Genomic DNA, 20,961 nt, shown 5'->3' on the forward strand with positions numbered 1-20,961 from the left:
ATCAGGAATAACTTCAGAATATTTTCACAGCCTTGATCAAATGATAACAAATCTATCTATCTTGACAAAAATATGGCATCCACATTGGGTACCAAAATGGGCAGCCACTTGTCTGGAATGGTATAGGACAGTGATGGCTAAAGATTTTGGGCTCCTGTGCCAAAACTTGTGTGCATGCTGGCACTCACACACTCACGCGCTCACGTGCCAGCACCCAGAAGGCAAGCCACACACATCCCACACCCCCTGCGCATGCACGCGCAATCCCCACCACCACCGCTTCCTTACCTGCACTGTGCCTACAGCTGATTTTCAGCTGGTTTGAAGTCTTTTTCGGCCTCCCAGAGGCTTGAAAAAAGCCTCTGCAAGCTTTGCAGGACGAATAATAGGCCCGTTTCATCACTTCCGGTATTACAGGAAGTGATGAAATGGGCCTATTATTTGGTTATTATCAAGGTTGACTCAGCCTTCCAACCTTCTGAGGTTGTATGAAGACCCAGATTGTTGGGGGAAATATGCAAATAATGCTTCTACATTTTAAACTGCCCAGAGAGTAAAGTTCTATGGGGCAGTGTATATATAAGCCTAAACAATATTGCTTAAGGGATTTGAATTGCAATTGAGAAGACCCGAGTTCCAGTCCTCCCTTGGGCACAAAAGCCAAATGGGTGACTTTGGATCAGCCATTTTCTCTTGGCCCTAAGAAGCTAATGGCAACCTACTTCTGAAAATGTGGCCAGGAAAACTTGTCCATGTATCAGGATCAAGACTGACTTGAACGCCCAACCATAATATTCTATGCAAAACACAAATCCGTATCAGCAGTGGGTCCAAAGAAACGGAAGCACGTAATTATTGAGCGCTTTTAATTGTTTTTCAGAGAGACAAAAAACCCTCTAACACAAAGCATGCTTGTCCCCCGATGTCTACTCTTCCATCTTGCCGGAGCAGAATCTTCAACTCTCCCCCACGACTGGAGCACTGAAATGCTAACCAATGACAGAATTAGTTAGGTAGGCAGGAAATATGCTTCTCTCTCTATCCAAATTAACAATGCAGACTTGCTGATGACTGCTGAAGAGCAGATAGATAAGAGAATTGAACAAAATTACCTACAATGCAAACACAGGCCAGACTGGAATAAAATTCAGGGGTCTCCAATCTTGGCCACTTTAAGCCTGGAGGACTTCAACTCCCAGAATTCCCCAGCCAGCTGGTTGAGGAATTCTGGGAGTTGAAGTCCTCCAGGTTAAAGTGGCCAAGGTTGGAGACCCCCTGGAATAGATGAAATATATAAGCAACATACAAGAAGTCCTCAATGTGCGACCCCAACTGAGCCCAAAATTTCTGTTGCTAAGAGAGATAGTTGTTAAATGAGTGTTGACCCTTTTATTCCCTTTCTTGCCCAGTTGTTAAGTGGATCACTGCAGTTATTAAATTAGTGAACACACAATTGTAAAGTGATCCGGCTTCCCCCTTGACTTTGCTTCTCAAAAGGTCTCAAAAAGTGATCACATGACCTTAGGACATGGCAACCGTCATAAACAGGAATCAGTTACCACGCATAAAATTTTTGATCACGTGACCATGGAGATGCTGCAGTGGTCATATGTGCAAAAAATGTTTTTTATAACGTTGAACGGTCACTAAACAAATGTTTAAGTTGAGGACTACCTATGGCCACTGATTTAAGTGCCAATGATTTGCCATAATCCTTAACTTTAGAATTAAAGCTACAGTAATTTCATTGGGTGGGCAAACTAGAAGAAAAGATTATGCCTGAATTGTTGTTTTCGTTTTTGTTTTAAATCTTGATTAACTTTGGCTAAATTTGTACCAATTGTACAGTATCAGGGCCAAAGTGGTTCTGACCAGTTCTGGAGAATCAGTAGTGGAAATTTTGAGTAGTTTGGAGAACCGGCAAATACCACCTCTGACTGGCCCCCATCTATTCTCTGCCTCCCAAGTCCCAGCTGATCAGCTGGGTCTTCTTTTGTTGCCCTGCAGAGGGGAACGGAGCTGGAAAGCAGGTTAGTGGGGTGGGGAGGGAATGGGGATTTTGCAGTAACCTTCCCCTGCCAAGCCCACAGAACTGGTAGTAAAAAAAATTTGAATCCCACCACTGATCAGGGCTACCCAATGAAACAACCAGGATCCTTGTTTGAGTTCCAGCGTTCAGGAGGACATTGCAAATAAAATTGTGGCAGATTATACTCAGAGACCTAAAAAGGGAAACTGTAAAATCATGGGAATTCCTACCGCATAGTTTGTCTTTCCCCAGTTGCTCTGACCAGTAGCTGCTTAGTACAGCATGGGCAGACCCTTAAGGAAACATAAGATGTAATAGCTGTGATAACAATGTTATAGCAGATCAGCATTCAAAGCACTTTACAATATCTTAACTTTAATAGTAATTATTGCAAGAGTGTATGCTACTGTGGTTTCTGAAATAAATTTCCTATCAGGGGTTTTCAAGTCAATGTATAGAACGCGAAAGATGTGTGTTTGTGTTTATTTTCACAGTCATAATGTACACCGAAGATGGTATTTAATTTCATTGTACAGGGTGCAATGACAACAAAGTAAGTAAAATAAACTAGCAAACAAAAGACATACAATGGAAATGTTCTCTCAATTGTTTGCTGTATTTCTGAATGGTTAGTCTCCCATTCTGTGTTGTAATCCCACCATTCTCAATGGATCAAATCTGTTTCAAGGACACTTTCATGAATATGTGTTGGGTTATAACAGCATCATCCCTGACCAGGTAGACTTTTAATCTAACACTTTCAGAAGGCACCAGGCTGTTAAAGGCTACAAGACACATCAGTAGTATTGCCAATTTTCTGATACTCATTTTAAGAATTCCCAGACACCCACTTATTCATCAACTGTTCTGACCCAGGCTTTGTCAAACTTAATGAAACACAAACTTATTTTAAAAGCAAAACCTATTTTAATGCAATGCTGGGAATTACTTGCATTCTCTGCCAGAACTAATTATAAACAGTTCCCCCAGATAAGAGCACGCCTTTCAGTGCTGTAGGATGCTGCCAAAAAACAGAAGTCCAATTAATTATAACATAAACCAACCAAAGTCCCAGAAAAAAACCGACCAAAATACACAGAGCTTCAGAATCTATCGAACTACTTTGCTTCCTGCAAAGCGTTCGTCATTGAGGTCTAACGTTTATCCCTTACGGGAGGGGCAAATCACCTCCCAGCCTTACTCCCGAGTCGCCCCTTCTGCTTCAGCTGTTCTTGCCTTCTAGCAGCTCTGTGCACATGCTCACTGTGGAACAGGCTCCCCTGGGTCCTCTGCCTTGCTGCTGCCAGACTCCAAAGGCTCCAAAGGCAGCACCCCACTGCTAGATGGTCCTGGCCCCATCCCTGCATCAGACGCAAGACCCTCATCCAAGTCCTCACCTGACTCCCTGACTGGTCCCCTTTCATCCTCACTGTCGAATACCTCGGCCGTCTGCACTAGCTGCCGGCGAACCACAACATAGACTAAGCACTAGAGTTGCGCAATGCTTCAGATTCAGTTCCAAAATTGTGCTTTGGATGCCTGCAGCCCTCTCTCTGCAATTCATTAAAACTGCCATGTCTCTCTCCAGGATCGTGTGAATGCTCCACAGGGTACCATCATGGAAAACACATGATGGCTTTAAACAGTTGCAGGCAGGGGTTACATTCAAACTTCTGTGGGCTCCAAAATGCTTTTTCTGCATTATTCCCAAACTGCTGCACAACCTTACCATGTACATAGCAAAGAGGGGGGGAATCATATTACCTCAAAAATATGTCATCAAACACAGTGGCCCCCAACCTTTTTTGTACCACGGACCGGTACAAAATGTACAAAATGATCCACGGACCGGTACCGGCATCAGCACGCACGACCAAGGCAAGGCGAGCCGAGCGACCGGCCAGCCAGCCGTCCCCCGCTTCTCCCCGCCACCTTCAACTCCTCCTTTGTACCTTCTCGCGATCAATGGGCTTTTCGGGCTCTTTCTTAATCTCCTCCTGAGTAACGCGAGACTACACCGCCATCGGGACGGCTCTTCGTTCAAAGCCGCCCCCCCCCCTTCGATGAAACTAAGCACCCAAATGCCGCTTTCCAACCGACGTCCGACAAGCTCACCCGGAAGCACTTTCTCAAGCGCAGTCGAAACAAGATGGCGGCGCCCAAGCAAAATAGGCAGCCTGGTACAAAATGATCCACGGACCGGTACCGGTCCGGGGCCCGGTGGTTGGGGACCCCTGATCAAACAGTCCTAAGGCACCTTAACAATAACAGTGTAATTATCTAATAATATCTAATAAAAATAGGAAAAGCTTTCCATACACAAACTTACCTGTGACAGGATCTTCAGAAATGCCATTCCATGGTGCAAAATAACGAGAGTAAAAATCATAGCTGCCATGATTTTTATGATGATCTCCTTTAACTGTGATTATTACTCCTTTTATTTTTCCGGTCTTGTCGGCCAGCAAAAGACGTTGGGGATCCACTTTTAATTTCTCTAGATCATACCTTGGTAATAAACATTCACCATTAAGGACTCAAAACAGATGTCTATACTCTTGAAAATGCAAAACTAAAAATACCAATCAGAACGATGAACTGAAGAATATTGAATTTTAATTACTATAATACCAATGGTCACTGTAAGCTTTAGCTCTGACTCTTGGCCCATTTTACATGCAAAATATAGATCTGAAACCAAAATATTAAGCGTAGAAGAAAAGAAGGCCAGTAATAAGAAGATTGTCCAAAACAGGATTCCCCAGTGTGGTATCCATTAAATCAGGGGTGTCCAATGACTTGTGGACTTGTAAACTTCAACTCCTTGTGAACTTGAAGACTTGTGAATTTCAACTCCTAGAATTGGCTGGGGAATTCTGGGAATTGAAGTCCACAAGTCTGCAAGTTGCCAAAGTTGGGTACCCCTGCCCTAAATGGACTAGGAATCCTCAGAAAGTAGAATTCTCCACCAGTTGAGAAGGACCAGGTATAGTCCAGACATCTGGAGGGCCTCAAGCTGGAGCAAGGTGAGCAAAGCAAAAATTAACAGAGAGGTAAAAGGAATGTCCTTTCCCATAGCTTGTGCAAAATCAAAGAAATGAAGGAAATCAACTAAGGAAGGGAGATGACGAGACTGCATAAACTTTACAGCAATCATTTAAAGAAATGTGCAGTTGAAATGTACATACCTTTCATACACCTCACTGAGACAGATAAGTAGCTTTTTTGTGTCAGGAGAATAACGGACCTCTTGAATGTTCATATCCCCCACTGCTGCCTAGTGATAAAATGGGACAGAGTTAGCCAAAGAGAGCTACTATATTTTTCTCATGTCCACATAGCAAGCTTTTCTCCATTAGCTTTTTACTACACCTGGCAACACCAGTTTTTTAAAATAAATTTTTATTGTGTTTTCCACCAATACAGATCAAATCATATTCACATTTTCAACAGCGTTTTGACATCTACAAGTATTATTATCTTATAAGCCCTAATATAATTAATATAATATAATTAATCCACCAATAACTTATCTTCCAGCTACAGTTAGTTCTATCTTATATACTTATATACTTTACATATCTACAAATCTTTTTCTTAAGGTCTCTTACAGTTAATCTCCTCTTCTTATTTCTTATATCTATTCTATAGATATAGAATGGGTAATTCATACCATTTGTGCCAGATTGAATAGTACTCGGAGTCCTCCTTCTCTTTCATTTTTAACGTGAGATGTCCATTTCCACATATTCCATTATTTTTTGCGGGACTAAGTCCTCTTTAGGAGTGTTGGGGCTTTTCCACATTTGTGCGAAAACTATCCTGGCTGCTATTAGAACATGTAAGATAATATATTTTATCTTTTTTGGATATTGATCTTTAATTATTCCTAATAGGAAGAGTTCTGGTTTAGCTTCAATTTGGTATCCTGTAATTTCCTGCAACCAATTTTTAATTTTAGTTCAATAGGCCCTGGCCTCGGGGCATAACCACCACATATGATAGAAAGTACCATCAACTTGTTGACACTTCCAACATTTTGGGCTTGTATTAGGGTATATCTTAGCCAATCTTATTGGAGCTAGATGCCACCAGTAAAACATTTTATATAAATTTTCTTTATATGTCGAAGATGTTGTTAATTTATAGTTTGTGCTCCATAATTTTCCCATTCTTCTGAATCTATATTATATCCGAAATTCCACGCCCATGCTTGGCAACACCAGTTTTATCCCTGTTCCCTGAAGTCTGGACTTAACTCCAGTCCATGATTTAAGCTCTTTGCTAAACCTCCAACGGTCACCAATCAGAGACTCCCCAAGAACGTCAGGAGACTTTTTAATGCCAGCAGTAACAGAATAACAAAGCTGGAAGACTCTTGAGGTCTTCTAGTCCAACCCCCTGCTAAGGCAGGAAATACCACTTCAGACAAATGGTTGTCCATTCTCTTCTTAAAAGCCTCCAGTGTTGGAGCATTTACAACTTCTGAGAGCAAGTTGATCCACTGGTTAAGTGTTTTCGTTGTACGGAAATGTCTCCTTTGTCCTAGGTTGGTTCTCTCCTTGATTATTTTCTATCCACCTCTTCTTCTTCTGCCTTCAGGTGTTTTGTAGAATAGATTGACCCCCTCTTGTTTGTGGCAGCCCCTTAAATATTGGAACACTCACAACACGTCAACCCTAGTCCTTAGAACCGAATTCGGGGATATTTGTAGAGCATGTTTCAAAAGGCAAGATGGCGTTGAGATGATGTGATCAAGGCTTTATCTTGTTTTTTTTGTGTGTGGCATATGTATAGAGATACAATTGCCTTTTGGATATATCCTGCAGACACCCTTGGCTGACTTCTATTGCTAAGGAGAAAGGTTCCATGTAGAATTTCTATTCACTGTTTTATTAAAAGTGAAGTGCACTTTCTGGAATGTTACCCGATGCATTAAAAAGGGAGATCAATCACAGCCATAATATTTAAATTAATAGTATCATCCGCATGCAATACAAAAGGGTTGGGATTTAGATGCAATTCCTTACCCATCATCTTACAGCTTTTGAGGCTGAATTCAGATTTAGATTAGCTGTTTAATATTTAATTTCTCACTTCATTTGTAGCATACTTAGACGTTGTTTTCATTTAGCTTGGGGATTAAATTTCACAGGTAGGAAGAATTTGACAGTGAGAAAACCTAAGGAAGGGTGGTAAATACAATGGAGGGTGGGGAAGCTGTGTAAATTACCTTTACCAACTCTTCTACTTCCTGGAAATCCTAGATTTAAAAAAATGAAAGTAATATGAAAATCATGTGTGCCTTTTACTTTTCAAAGAAATTTTCAAAAGGTACCAAGTAAAGCTAACCTGTGGATAAGTGAAGTAAAGTGGCAAATCCAAGACAATCTCATCTCCTGCTTGCCTGGCCTTTAATTCTCCACTAAGAGTTATGAAAGTGAGGGTGGGATTCATATTTTCTGTTTTTAAAATCAGAAATGTATAACTATCAAGATGGTTAAAAAAACATGGATTGGGTCAAACTACGAACGGTCAAATAGCACTTACTCCTATGGAATAATACAGCAGCAGATGCAAGCGTAGCATGGCCACACAGAGGGACTTCATTTGTAGGTGTAAACCATCTTAATCCAAAACAGGAACCTGAAAGAGGATGCTCATGAATCACTCTTATTTGAAATGACATTTCAACAGCAGAATTTTTTTAAAAAAGGAAGCAAAATGGTACAAGGAACAGAAAACTCAAATGTTTTTTTTTTAAAGCAGAAAAATACAATGAAGAAAATTAAAGACTGGCTTCAAGGTCATTTCTTTGGGGACGACATTCTGAAAAAGCATCATATATTTGAAAAATGCCTCTAAAGATGATCAGATAATCCACAAGGTACACACAGGAAAAGATCGCCGCCGCCCCCCACAAGCGACCTATCCTAAGCTATTTAAGAGATCCAGAGTTAATTTTATAGACTTTAATTGGGCTGTATAAAAAGACATTCTACACTAATGGAATAGCTACCTTTTAAAAATCAAATTTATACACTGCCCATCTCACCTATGTGGCTCTGAGTGGTTTGTAACATGACAGGAGCCAGTCTCTGTGGAAAACCACAAGTTTTGTGGGGGAGGGGTCTTTGGGGCCAGGTTGGGTTTTGCATAAGTCATTGTTTGATATCTAGAGCATTGCCCTGAAATCTCCCACTGAATCCTATAATCGGTATAGTTTTCCTGTATAGTTTAATATCCATATGAATCTGCGGGGAGGGGGGGGGCGGTCATTTGGAGTTTTGTAGTAAGGGTGCAGTGAATCTTGTATTTCTTACCACCCAACACCAAGGAAACAACCAGTATCCTTCAAGACTGCCATATCTCAAAAATGGGCAGGATGAGGGAGAACAAGCTGAAGTTAAGCCTAAATAAGGGGGAGGTTCTGGTGATGTGGAGAAAACTAAAAGAATTATTTGATTAGGGTTCTCACACACAGCAAAAAAAGAGTAAATTTGCAGTTTCAGAGGGGTCTATTGACTGAATCTGCAGGTGGAAGGAGCATGTTGTACAATATGGTGAACGGGCCAGCTGCTGAGTAGATTTGGAGACCATCTGCCTGGATTACCACAGCATTCTCTCCAATGAACAACCCTTGAAAACTATGCAGAATTTCCAACCGGTGCAAACTGCAGTGGCCAGGCGGTTATCTAGTCCGAGGAACAGGAGTCATGTAATGTCTGGATGGAAAGGACTGACTTGGTCATCCAGAGAATCACTTCTCCTGCCGAGTTAATTATGTCAATAGCAAAGGCATTTCCAAGAGATCCTCCCTCTGCCTGTAACTTCTCTACATGGTATACGGGGGGAAAAAGCCCCCTCCCATGAGACCCTCCATAGAGACATGCATTTGAAGCTCAGTATTTAGGAAAATAGCAAAAATGCATTTCTTCCACAGCTTTAAACTATGCGTTAATTTTAATGATATTGAATAAAATATTAAATAAAAATAAATAAAATTGATACTTAGATTTCAGTTTTGATTTGTTTTATTTTGATTTGAATGTATTGATTGTACTCTTTTAAATGCTCCATTTTAATTATGGGAATTATTATTAATTATTAAATATTATTAATTACCCTCCCATACTACCACCTCTTACAATACTAGACAACACAGTATCAACAGTAGAGACCTTCACATTTCTAGGTTCTATCATATCACAAGACCTAAAATGGACACCTAACATCAAAAACATCATCAAAAAAGCACAACAAAGAATGTTCTTTCTGCGCCAACTCAGAAAGCTCAAACTGCCCAAGGAGCTGCTGATCCAGTTGTACAGAGGAATTATTGAGTCTGTCATCTGCACCTCTATAACTGTCTGGTTTGGTTCTGCAACCCAGCAGGACAGACACAGACTTCAGAGGATAATTAGGACTGCAGAAAAAACAATTACTACCCACCTGCCTTCAATCAACGACCTGTATACTGCACAAGTCAAAAAGAGGGCTGTGAAAATATTTACAGATCCCTCACATCCCAGACACAAACTGTTTCAATTCCTTCTCTCAAAACAATGCTATAGAGCACTGCACACCAGAACTAGACACAAGAACAGTTTTTTCCCCGAAAGCCATCACTCTGCTAAACAAATAATTCCCTCAACACTGTCCAACTATTTCCAAAGTGTACACTACTACTACTGTTAATCTTCTCATCACTCTTTATCACCCATCCTCCCCCACTTGTGATTGTAGGACTGTAACTTTGTCGCTTGTATCCTTACGATTTATATTGACTATTTCCTAGTATGATTTGATTGTTGATTGTACCCTATGACTATCATTAAGTGTTGTACACTATGATTCTTGATTCTTAACGAATGTACCTTTTCTTTATGTATACTGAGAGCATTTGCACCAAGACAAATTCTTTGTGTGTCCAATCACGCTTGGCCAATAAAGTATTCTATTCTATTCTATTCTATTCTATTCTATTCTATTCTATTCTATTCTATTCTATTCTATTCTATTCTATTCTATTCTATGCTGAAAGAAACAGAAAGGCTAAGTACAATTTTAATAATACGTTAAGAGCAGAGGTGGCATTCAAGCAGGTTCTGACCAGTTCTGGAGAACCGGTAGCGGAAATTTTGAGTAGTTCAGAGAACCAGCAAATCCCACCTCTGACTGGAGATTTTACAGTATCCTTCCCCTGCCACGCCCACCAAGCCACGCCCACAGAACCGGTAGTAAAAAAAATTGAATCCCACCACTGGTTAAGAGAGAAAAATCAGAATATTCAAAGGCATCTGGTAGAAGGAACTGCCCCAAGGAATTTTGGAAAGTGTAGATTAATCTCTTGGTATTCCAATAAGGAACAATTTTCAGAACAGAAAGTTGGGCAACTTTTTCTAATTTCAGTAGTTCATGAGTATAGCAGCAATGTCTACAGGGAAGAGGTATCAAAAAGAGATGACAGGCAGATTCCAGGTTCTTTTTGTACTTTTTGTATCAATATTTCAACCTGCCCTTTTTGTTATGTTATATTATATTATTATATTATATTATATTATATTATATTATATTATATTATATTATATTATATTATATATTATATTATATTATATTATATTATATTATATTATATTATATTATATTATTATTTATATTATATTATAATATTATAATATTATAATATTATATTATTATATTATATTATATTATTATATTATATTATATTATATTATATTATATTATATTATATTATATTATATTATATTATATTATATTATATTATATTATATTATATTATTATATTATTATTATTATATTATTATTATTGGTCAACTTGTGGCAGTGAACATACCTAATATCCCTATCTCCTATTTTCCCCACAACAACAAACCTATGAGTATGATGGCATATGAATATAAATTGGAGGGACTTTGATTTGATTTGACAGCTGTACCCACCATCTGCAATTTCTTGAACCTTCTATGGATGCCATTCAGCTACAGGATAGAATCTTCCCCTTCATCTCATAATCTATCACAATAACTTCTTTTTCAAAAGTGCCTCTAATAATTCATCTTTCAGCAAAGCTATATTTAAACACACAAACCATTATTTACTTTTGGTGAAGTCATCTGTGGGGTGCAGTTTTCTGATGAATGCTGTTTCTGAGAGGTTCATTTCTGCAGCAATTTTTTGATGCCAACTTTCCTCCAGCTCCTAAAATGAACAACAACCGACTTAAATAATGATCTACAAATGCATCCCATGTAATGTTTCACATTTTTAAATAAATATTCTGTGTTAAATGTATCTTGTAAACCAGGGGTCCCCAACCACCGGTCCGTGGACCGGGACCGGTCCGCGGAACAACTCCTACCGGGCAGCTGGTTGTTAAGCCGCCATCTTTTTTGATGAAAAGTGCTTCCGGTGAGCTTTTCCGGTAGAAAGCTCACCGGAAGCACTTTTTCATCAAAAAGATGGTGGCGCCCAGCTGATGCCGGTACCGGGCCGCGGCGCCCAGCTGATGCCGGTACCGGGCCGTGGCATAAAAAAGGTTGGGGATCACTGTTGTAAACAACACATTCCTCCCAAACGAGAGGACCATTTCTATCTCCAAATTCCTTATTCAGCAGAGGTACAGAAGACCCATGAATAACAACATGAAAAAAAAAATCACTCATGTTTCAGTTCCTATATGAGATGATGCTCTACCCAAAATACTAATTCAAGGTGAGGTGTCTTCTTGTATGTACGGTGACCACATCTTCTTGGAATAAAATAAAGGACCAACCTCAAAAACGGGCAAATCTGAAGGAGGCTCATAAGGAGCTTTAAAAATTAATTGTTTCTGTTTTAACTTTGTTATAGAAAGGAAAATTCAAGGAGAAAACCAAAAATAAATAAATCTAACAGACAGCTTTCTGAAATGAAGTATTGTTCTTTATAATCATTGAATTCTTTATTGTCATTGTAGACAGTATACATACAACGAAATTCATGTAACACCCAGAGACCAGACTCAACATGCACACACACATGACAATCCTCAAACACCTCCCCACCCACCAAAATTCCCTGCCTTCTAAAAACACACAAGCCTCCACACAACAGATCAAGTAATACTGCCCAACAGCTTACTGATGGTGATCCTTAAGCTCATTGTTAAGTGCAGTTATAGCTCTGGGATTAAAAACTATTCAGAAAACATGTGGTCCAAGTTTTAATTGTTCTGTATCTTCTGCCAGAAGGCAACAGTTCACAAAGATTGTAAGCAGGATGGGAAGAGTCTCTGAAAATGTTGTGCAACAACAAGATGCGAAGATGTCATCCAGGGCTGGTAGCTGGAGCCCAATGATATTCTGGGCAGTTTTAATGATTCTCTGTAGAGCTATTTTGTCCACTACAGAGCTGCTCCCATACCATACAACAATGCCGTATGTCAGGACACTCTCAATGGTGCTGCAGTAATAGGACAGAAGTAGATGCTGAGATATATTTATCAGCCTCTTTTGTGCCTTCTTTACAAGCATGTTAACATTCATAGTCCATGAGAGGTCCTCTGAGATATAAGTGCCCAGAAATTTAAAGCTACAACCCTCTCCACCTCCTCGCCAGTTATGTACAATGGTAAATGTACATCTCTTTACCTGCTGAAGTTAATTATAAGTTCTTTAGTTTTTTGGGTGACAAAAAACACAGTGACAATAAATACCACTATATTTGTATTTATATTTATGTGTGCAGCTCTGAGAACAAAACAAAAAAAAAATCTTATTTTTCCTGCCCTCTAGTAATTGTGCACATTTTTGCAGCCAAACTCTGGTAGCCAAATACAAATACAGTGACTCTCTATAGGTAATCCTCGACTTATGAACATTTGTTTAGCAATGGCACTGGAAAAACAAGTGACTTACAACAAGTCCTTGCACTTACAATTGTCACAGCATCCTTACAGTCACATAAATAAAATTTGGGTGGTTGACAACTGGCATGTCATTATGACAGATGCAACAACCTGAGTTCATGTGATTGCCATTTGCGACTTTCTCAGCCAGCCTCTGATAAACAAATTCAATGGGAGAAGCCGGATTCATTTAATGACAGCATAATTCACTTAACAACTGCAGTGATTTGCTTAATTGTGGCAAAAAGGATCTTAAAATCAGGCTTGACTCAATTAACAACCACCTTGCTTAGTAACAGAAATTCTGGTATGAGCTATGGTTGTAAGTCAAGTTCTTTAAACCAGGGGTCTCTAACTTTGGCAGCTTTAAGCCTTGGCGGACTGGGTGAAGAATTCTGGGAGTTGGAGTCTGCCAAGGCTTAAAGTTGCCATGGTTGGAGATCCCTGGTTGAACTTGAAAGTTTAAAGTTTTTAGGCTTTTGTGCAAGCCAGAATATTGCTGGCAAGATATGGAAGGCCTGACTTCCGGTTTGCAGCGCTTCGGCGGCAGGCAGGAATCCGCAATCGTGTGTGGTTTCTGCCTGGGCTCACCGCTGGAGTGCCCTGAGCCAGCTGGCTTCGGGGCTAAGCCACCCTGTAGAGGTGGTGAAGACAGGGGAGGTTGCCAGAAGGGTCGAGGAGAGCCGCATCTCTCCTCCTCAGCTGGCCAAACTCCCTTTTCCGAAGGTGGTAAGAGTGGCGGTCAGAGATGGCTGCCCCAAAGAAGCACTCAACCGGAAAAGAAAGTGCAGGAGGAAGTTAAGAAGTGAAAGTTTTGGCTGACCGGGATAAAAAGCAACAACTAAGGTACCCTGGAATTTACATTTTATAAAAAGATAACATCGCTCCCAAAGAAGAGTCGGAAGCAGCGAACGAAAGTGAAACGGGAAAGTTTTTTTTCTTCACTCTCCTTCCTCACGTTGACAACAAAGAGAGCTGAATAAGAAATCGAAAAAACCTGCTTTGGCACCAATAGGTAACTAAACTGGAAATATAATTAAATGCCAAAGGGACAATAAAGATTTCTGAATACTAAAAAAATCCTTTTTTTTTGTTATAAGTGGGAAGGGAGAGGAAAAGAATAAGGGCAGGATTTGGAAGGAGGAGTCTGCCTGGAATTTATAAGAATCTAAAGTTAAATCTTAACAAGACTTCTAAAAGATACATTTTAACTGGAACTTTGCAACTAAATAGTAACCCCAGGAAGAGAAAGTGAAAAAAGAAGAAAGTGTTAAAAGAAACAGCTGGTGTGTATTCGGATTGCTTGGTGACTTTGGGATTTCTGGAAACTATATTTGAATGACTAAAAACAATTGGGTGGTTGTTTAAAAAAAAAATCTACAATGGCATCACCTTTGGATGAACTGAAAATGGAATTTAAAAAATATAAAGAAGAGACACAAGAAGGGAAAGGCTCCTTTGGCTCCGTTTTTCAATTCTTAGAAATGGCGATTGGTGTCTACAAGAAACAACAAGAAAAGACTGTGCAACAAGAAGACTGGGACAAAGAAGAAGCCATCTTTAATGAACAAGAAACTCTATCTGGGGAAGAAAGGGGAAAGGGGGGAAAGAGAATGAAGAATTTAAGATTTAAAAATACAGCCAAAAAAGGGAAAAATAATGTGAAAAGTGGATATAATGTTGGAAAGCAACAGAAAAGGGGAATACAGAAGAGGGAAATGGAGGTGGAGAGACAGGGGGGTAAAAAGGGGAGAGAGAAGAAGAAAGGGAAGAAGGAAGGGAAGAGAAGTTACAAAGGTTTGGAGCAAGAGGTAAAGAAACAGGACTTATTCAGAGATAATGGGTGAAAATTTAATTGAAAAAGGGATTCTGTAAAGGTACATGAGATTGTACTGTTATATTTGTAATAGAAATAATGTTAGAAAATTGGAAACAACATATGATTAAAAAGTGGGGTAAAACAGTCAGTGAAATTCAGTGAAATTTTGATAACAAAATAAATGAAATGAAATAAATGAGAGAATTGAATTAGGAAGGAATGGGAACATTTTAATTACTCAATGTTTTATAAAATATAAGTCGGGGGGAAGTAACTATGGAAAGCTTATAAGTGTTCCCATAGATGTATGATACTTATTTGAAAAGTAATGTGTAAAATGTTTAAGATTTAGATGAATATTAATATTAATGATAGTATTGAATTGGTATGGATTGTTGTTTTAATTGTTATATATTTATAATCTTTTCTTCTTTTAAAATACAGTGCGTAGTTTTAGAATGTACCAAGCAGAATCCGAACAGAAGTTATGTATTATATCAAGTGTTATAATTTTAGGGGAAAGATATAAAGGCGTCATACTCCAATCAGTGATTACAGGAGAAATTTTGTTTAATGAGAAAAGATAATAGACAGTTGAAACAGGACAGACAAAGAATATAAGTACAATGATTTGAATTGAGATGAAATAAATAAAATAAAATTAAGAAAGTTAAAAGAGGGGAGAAGCTATATAGAAAATGTAGAATGGTAATAAGATATGGAATGGAATATAAAAATGAGCATGAACTTGAATTTGTGTCTGTACGAAGAGATGTAACCCAGGATCATGCTGCTTTCAAAAAATATGTTTTATGTTTTTATGTTTTATGTTCTGTTTGTTTATGTTTGTTTTTAAAAATCAATAAAATTTTCAAAAAAAAAAAGATATGGAAGGCCTGATAGCTCATTAGAGACAGCAAGAGAGGTTTTCTTTTACTACTGTTGGAAGAAATATCCTTCTGGGTTCAGTTCCAAGTGGGGAAAAAGACACTGGAAACATGGAGGCTGTTTGGAAGGTTTAATGGTAGACAGGACTACATGGCCTGGAGCTCCAGAGTGAAAAGGAAGGATGATCACATGCTTCAATGTGAAGGAAAAGATCAAGAAAAGGCTGAGGTGCTGAGAGTGCCTGGGTTTTATACCCTCTGTTGAGATTTGAATTTGAGCTTGTATTCTGATTGGTTGTCAGACTCCCATTGGGCCCTGCAGGGGCAACTCTGTAGGCTGTCCTGAGTTCCAGGCTTGGTTGAGCCTTGCTGGATGATGATGCATTGAAAAGGCTTTGGGCAATTGCTATAGTTTTACCTGGAGATATTTGTTATGTAAAGTATTCTGGCCCAGGCCTTAATGGCCCACCCATTAACAAAGGTGGGGGTGAGATTAAAAGGTGGGGGTGAGCTTCTGCTTCTGAGGTGAGTTTCTGCTTCTGAGTTTCTATTCTTTCTAGAAGAAATATTCTGCCTTTTTAATATTTCCCAGGATATTTCATTTTTCTAGGAGAGGTGTGGGTGCCAACTTCCTATACTACAGTGGGAGAGAGTGAAAATGAGTGATGTGCTGCTTCTTCATGCAGAGAGCAGAAAGACCCCTCTTTGAGTTGGGGGATGGCGCTGGAGAGCTAAAAAGACAAAATAAAACATCACTTGAAGCTGCAGCTCTAGAAGCAAGATATAAAGAAGCCCAATGGGTGTCCAGCAGCCAGAATCTTGTATGGCCCAGCAGGAGAAGGCCTAAGAAAACTCCATCGCTGGATTTGACAGGAAAGGCCAGGCATGACACGGTGGAGAAATCACATTAAAAGACCTATCAAAAAGCCACCAGTGGTAGACCAGTGTTCTGTCTATGCAGAGGGTGGCTGTCAATGGCAAACCAGGCAGAAAGTGGCTGGGACAGTTTTCCAGGAGAAGCTGGTGAGAGGTGGCCCTCATGGTGGGAGAAAACCCCCAGAATCAAGCATGTACCCAGCTTTACGAAAATAGTTAGCTTTGGCAAGCATTTAGTTGATCCAGAAGTAAATCCTAGGATAGAACTACAAGAGTCCTGTAGGAAGTTATCACCCACCCCTCTCCTAGAAAAATGAAATATCGTAGGAAATATTAAAAAGGCAGACTATTTCCCCTAAAAAGAGTAGAAACTCAGAAGCAGAAACTCACTTCAGAAGTAGAAGTTCACCCCCACTTTTGCTAATGGGCCATTACTCTGGCCTAGGCCAGCCTATTTTACATAACAAAGATCTCCAGGTAGAGGTATAGGAATTACCTAAAGCACTTTCATTACATCATCATCCAGCAAGGCTCAACCAAGCCTGGGACTAAGGACAACCTACAGAGTTAGCCCCATGGGAGTCTGACAACCAGTCAGAATACAAGATCAAATTCAAATCCCAACAAAAGGTATAAAACTCAGGCACTTTCAGAATCTCAGCCCTTCCTTCTTTGGAGCTCTAAGCCATGTAATCCTGTCTACCATTAAACCATCTTTCCAAACAGCCTCCATGTTTCCAGTGTCTTTTTCCCCACTTGGAACTGACCCCAGAAGGATAATTCTTCCAATAGTCCCTATAGTTAACAGGGGCAAGTGAGGCAGGCCTAGAACAGTGTTTCTGAAACGTGGCAACTTTAAGGAGCATGGACTTCAACTCCCAAAATTCCCTAGTCAGCATGGTGGGGCTGGGGAATTCTGGGAGTTAAAGTCCACATGCCTTAAAGTTGCCAAGGGTGAGAAATACTGCAACAGATGCAGTGAATGATTTTGGGGGCCTAGGTGCAGTGGTGGAATTCAATTTCTTTTACTGCAGGTTTTGTGGGCATGGCTTGGTGGGTGTGGCAGGGGAAGGATACTGTAAAATCTCCAGTCAGAGGTGGCATTTGCCGGTTCTCAAACTACTCAAAAGTTCCACTACCAGTTCTCCAGAACTGGTCAGAACCTGCTGAATAACACCTCTGCCTAGGTGCATATGTCATGGTGATTCCCCCTAAATCTCTCTGACAAGGATTTGATTGCCACCATCCAAACTGGAAACATACTGGTCAAAATAAGTTTTAGGCTATATTTCAGGAGATCTTTAAGTTTGGGAGGCACATTTGAAATGCTGAGAACACATGGTCTCTCTTAAAGAGACTGGACTTCCACCTGTCAGAAATGGTGTAGAGCAGGGGTGTCCAACCTTGGCAACTTTAAGACTTGTGGACTTCAACTCCCAGAATTCCTCAGCCAGTGGCTGAGGAATTCTGGGAGTTGAAGTCCACAAGTCTTAAAGTTGCCAAGGTTGGACACCCCTGGTGTAGAGTCTCCTGCTTGGACTAGATGACTAGATGACCTACAAGGTCCCTTCCAACTCTGCTAATCTGCAATCTGTAATCCTTTCTCACACATACACAAAATGGCTGCCAAAGGTTAGCTAGGAAATCTAGTGTGATCAAACACGATACACTTGTTATGTCCAAAGTTTTCCATTCTCCAGCTTCTTTTTGCTTTCTTCTGTTTCTGGGCAGGTGGACAGTTTCAACCAAATTTATTGAATTTACCAAATGTAATTAATTAAACAAATTTTAAAATATAAAACAGTCCCCATCATGTTGCGTTGCAAAAAATGGCTGTGAAGTTAGAGGCTGCTCAACTCCCATTTTTCTCCCCACCCCTCTTTTTTTTGTACAAATTTTTTTTTCTTTTTGTTTTCATTGTTAGGGTTGGATGATCGTTTTTCTGTTTTTCTGTTTTGTATTTTATTCTTGTTGACAAACAAAAATCTGTTGAAATAATAAAAGAATTCTGAACAATTCTGAACAATTGAGGCAGGGATCTTAGAAATGATACATGGGCATCCAAACATCATCTTAATGAATTTATCAACCTAATTTTCTATTTTCCAAGCCCAGCTAAACAAAAGGAATATCCTGGTAACCATGATGTATTATATGTTTTTAACCATCGCCATCTTGTGGTAACTTTGAAATATAATACTGTGGTCTTTGTTCTCTCAATTTTGTATAATCAGCTCACTGTTCATACAAAGTTGTGGCAATATTTTTGATTCAAAAGAAAGTAACATGAAACTAACCTGCAAAAAATTCCAGTTTTGAAAGAACTGTGTTCTACCTTTGCAAAGCTTGGTTACAGATCATGCCACACTAAATGCAAGGCTGTATTTCAGTTTCAATTGAAAACCTTCCCGGAATACACACAAAATCTTTGGCAATCTATACTGGCAAAAGATTTTCTTAAGGACAAACCTCCCACCCACACCTCCACTTGTAATTTAAATAAGCAATATAGTTAATCTTTGTATAAACAGTCAAGTAAATTCTAATAAAAGGAAATGGCACCTCTCACCTCTCAAATAGTAGACATTGCTAATTAATTTTTTTAAACTAAAGGAATTTGTTAGAAACTTACATCTTCAAGAAGACAAACAGCAGCAGGATTCCCACCAAAGGGTTGGTTGGTAAATGCATCAATTATGAAAACTGAAATCTGCATTTCTTCCTTACAGAATTTTACAAGGCTTTTTAAAATGGCCCTTTGGAAATTGTTGAGTCTCTCTTCTTGTTATTGCAGAAATATCCAAGTTAATATTAAACTCAGCAAATAGAAAGAAGCAGTAGTCTTTTATCTAAATTGATTTGTCTTCTTTACCTATTTCAGCAACTACACAAAGACTAAGCAATTTGTGGCATTATTATTTACTATGGGATTTGGAAGTTATTTTTGTTAGATTGAGTATGCAGTTGCCAGAACAATTATGATTCTGTAAATTCACTCAGAAGTAAAACCTACTACATTGTTTAACTTTTCCATTACTTTGGTATCTGTAGAATTAATTTTTGCCATTCTTTAAGTGCAAAACACAATTGTGTTGGCATCTGGCAGCACTTTCTACCATTTCAAAGAAACCTGTAAGGACTCAGCTAACAAAAACTAAAATAATTCATATTCCATCCCCAAACAACATTAAGACAGCTACAAAACATTGGAATCAAATATGGGGTTTGAGTCAGAAGATTTTAAAAATTAGCATACAATTGAAGCTAGAGATTTTCCTTTTGGGGTTAATGGATGGAAAGATCTTATGGAATTTTGTTTTTATGTATAAAACAACGTCAAGGCTCCTATATGCACAAAGCTAAAAGGGCTTACAGATACCCACAAAGGAAGAATGGATGGCTGAGCTGATGGAATTGACAGAAATGACGAAACTTTGATTAACGAAGACTTTGACCAATTGTATTTCTACCTAGAAACCACTTTTTGTCTTTTTGCAAGAGACTGGTAGAAATGATTTTTGGATTTGATGATTAGAAATAAGGGATTATAGAAATAATGTTGTGTAGACTATTAGGAACTTTAGAGTCTGAATTTGACATATTTTTTATTTATTTCCAGACAAAGAAAGTTGAAAGCTATTCCTTTTCCATTCTTGTTTTGTTTTGCACTTTTATTTTGCTCTTTTCTGAAATTTTCTTTTTTTCAATTAAGTTTTCCTCTTGCTCTTTTTTTAAAAAATTGAAATTCAAGGAAGGTACATAAAAAACAAACCAAATTCCATTCCCAAATACAGAAAAATACAGGCAGTTGTGGTTTTGTGAATAACCTTTCCCTCCTTTCATCATTGCTTTTTCTCCCCCTGTAACCATTGCCTCCCTAACATTACATTAGCAGCACACATAATTCACCTTTGAGATCCATAATATTCCCATCAGAAACCACATTGAAAAATGTGGATGAGGAACATAATTGTTGGAGGTAAAGAGCATGGAGTACCATTGGCTTCTTGGTTTTTAGCTTTCCCTTAGATTTGCAATCCCAGTTCATCTGCTATGCGAGATTTTATAACAAGAAATGCATGCAAGTTGAAGAAATTTTGTTTCCCCAATATAGACATTGATTGTACACCTATGACAGTGTTAGCAACACTACCTACACTAATATTGCCATGTTGGATTTACAATGTATTGTTTACTTCTGTGTTGTTTGAATATGGTACATATTTTTAAAACTGTTTCTTTTGTACTATAAGATACTATAAAAGGTATAATTATACTCTTTTACTGTGGAATATATATGCAGTCAAAATATATGTTTTCAAGTCTCTACATGTGAGCACGTATCCTACCTGGAAGACCAAGCACCATAATCGAACTTAATTATGACGTGAAATTTTTAATTTAAAATTCATGTTCACTACAAAGCTCCCTATGAAATTGC

General features: G+C 38.9%; 1 protein-coding gene across 1 annotated transcript; it reads right to left on the bottom strand.

Moving 5' to 3' along the window:
* Nucleotides 1–848: 848 nt before the first annotated feature.
* PBLD (phenazine biosynthesis like protein domain containing) lies at nt 849–19,931 on the bottom strand. The gene is made up of 9 exons (XM_026672811.2): nt 19,153–19,931; nt 11,152–11,251; nt 7,580–7,675; nt 7,382–7,491; nt 7,263–7,292; nt 5,218–5,306; nt 4,359–4,537; nt 2,260–2,322; nt 849–989 (listed from the first exon to the last, which is right to left on the bottom strand). Exons 1-9 carry the CDS (start codon nt 19,234–19,236, stop codon nt 877–879), a joined length of 864 nt encoding a protein of 287 aa, XP_026528596.1. The 5' UTR covers nt 19,237–19,931; the 3' UTR covers nt 849–876.
* Nucleotides 19,932–20,961: the final 1,030 nt, after the last annotated feature.

This window comes from Notechis scutatus, chromosome 4 (assembly GCF_049901735.1).
Source record: "Notechis scutatus isolate UNSWTSFEM ecotype Mainland chromosome 4, rNotScu1.2, whole genome shotgun sequence".
Classification (NCBI taxonomy): domain Eukaryota; kingdom Metazoa; phylum Chordata; class Lepidosauria; order Squamata; family Elapidae; genus Notechis; species Notechis scutatus.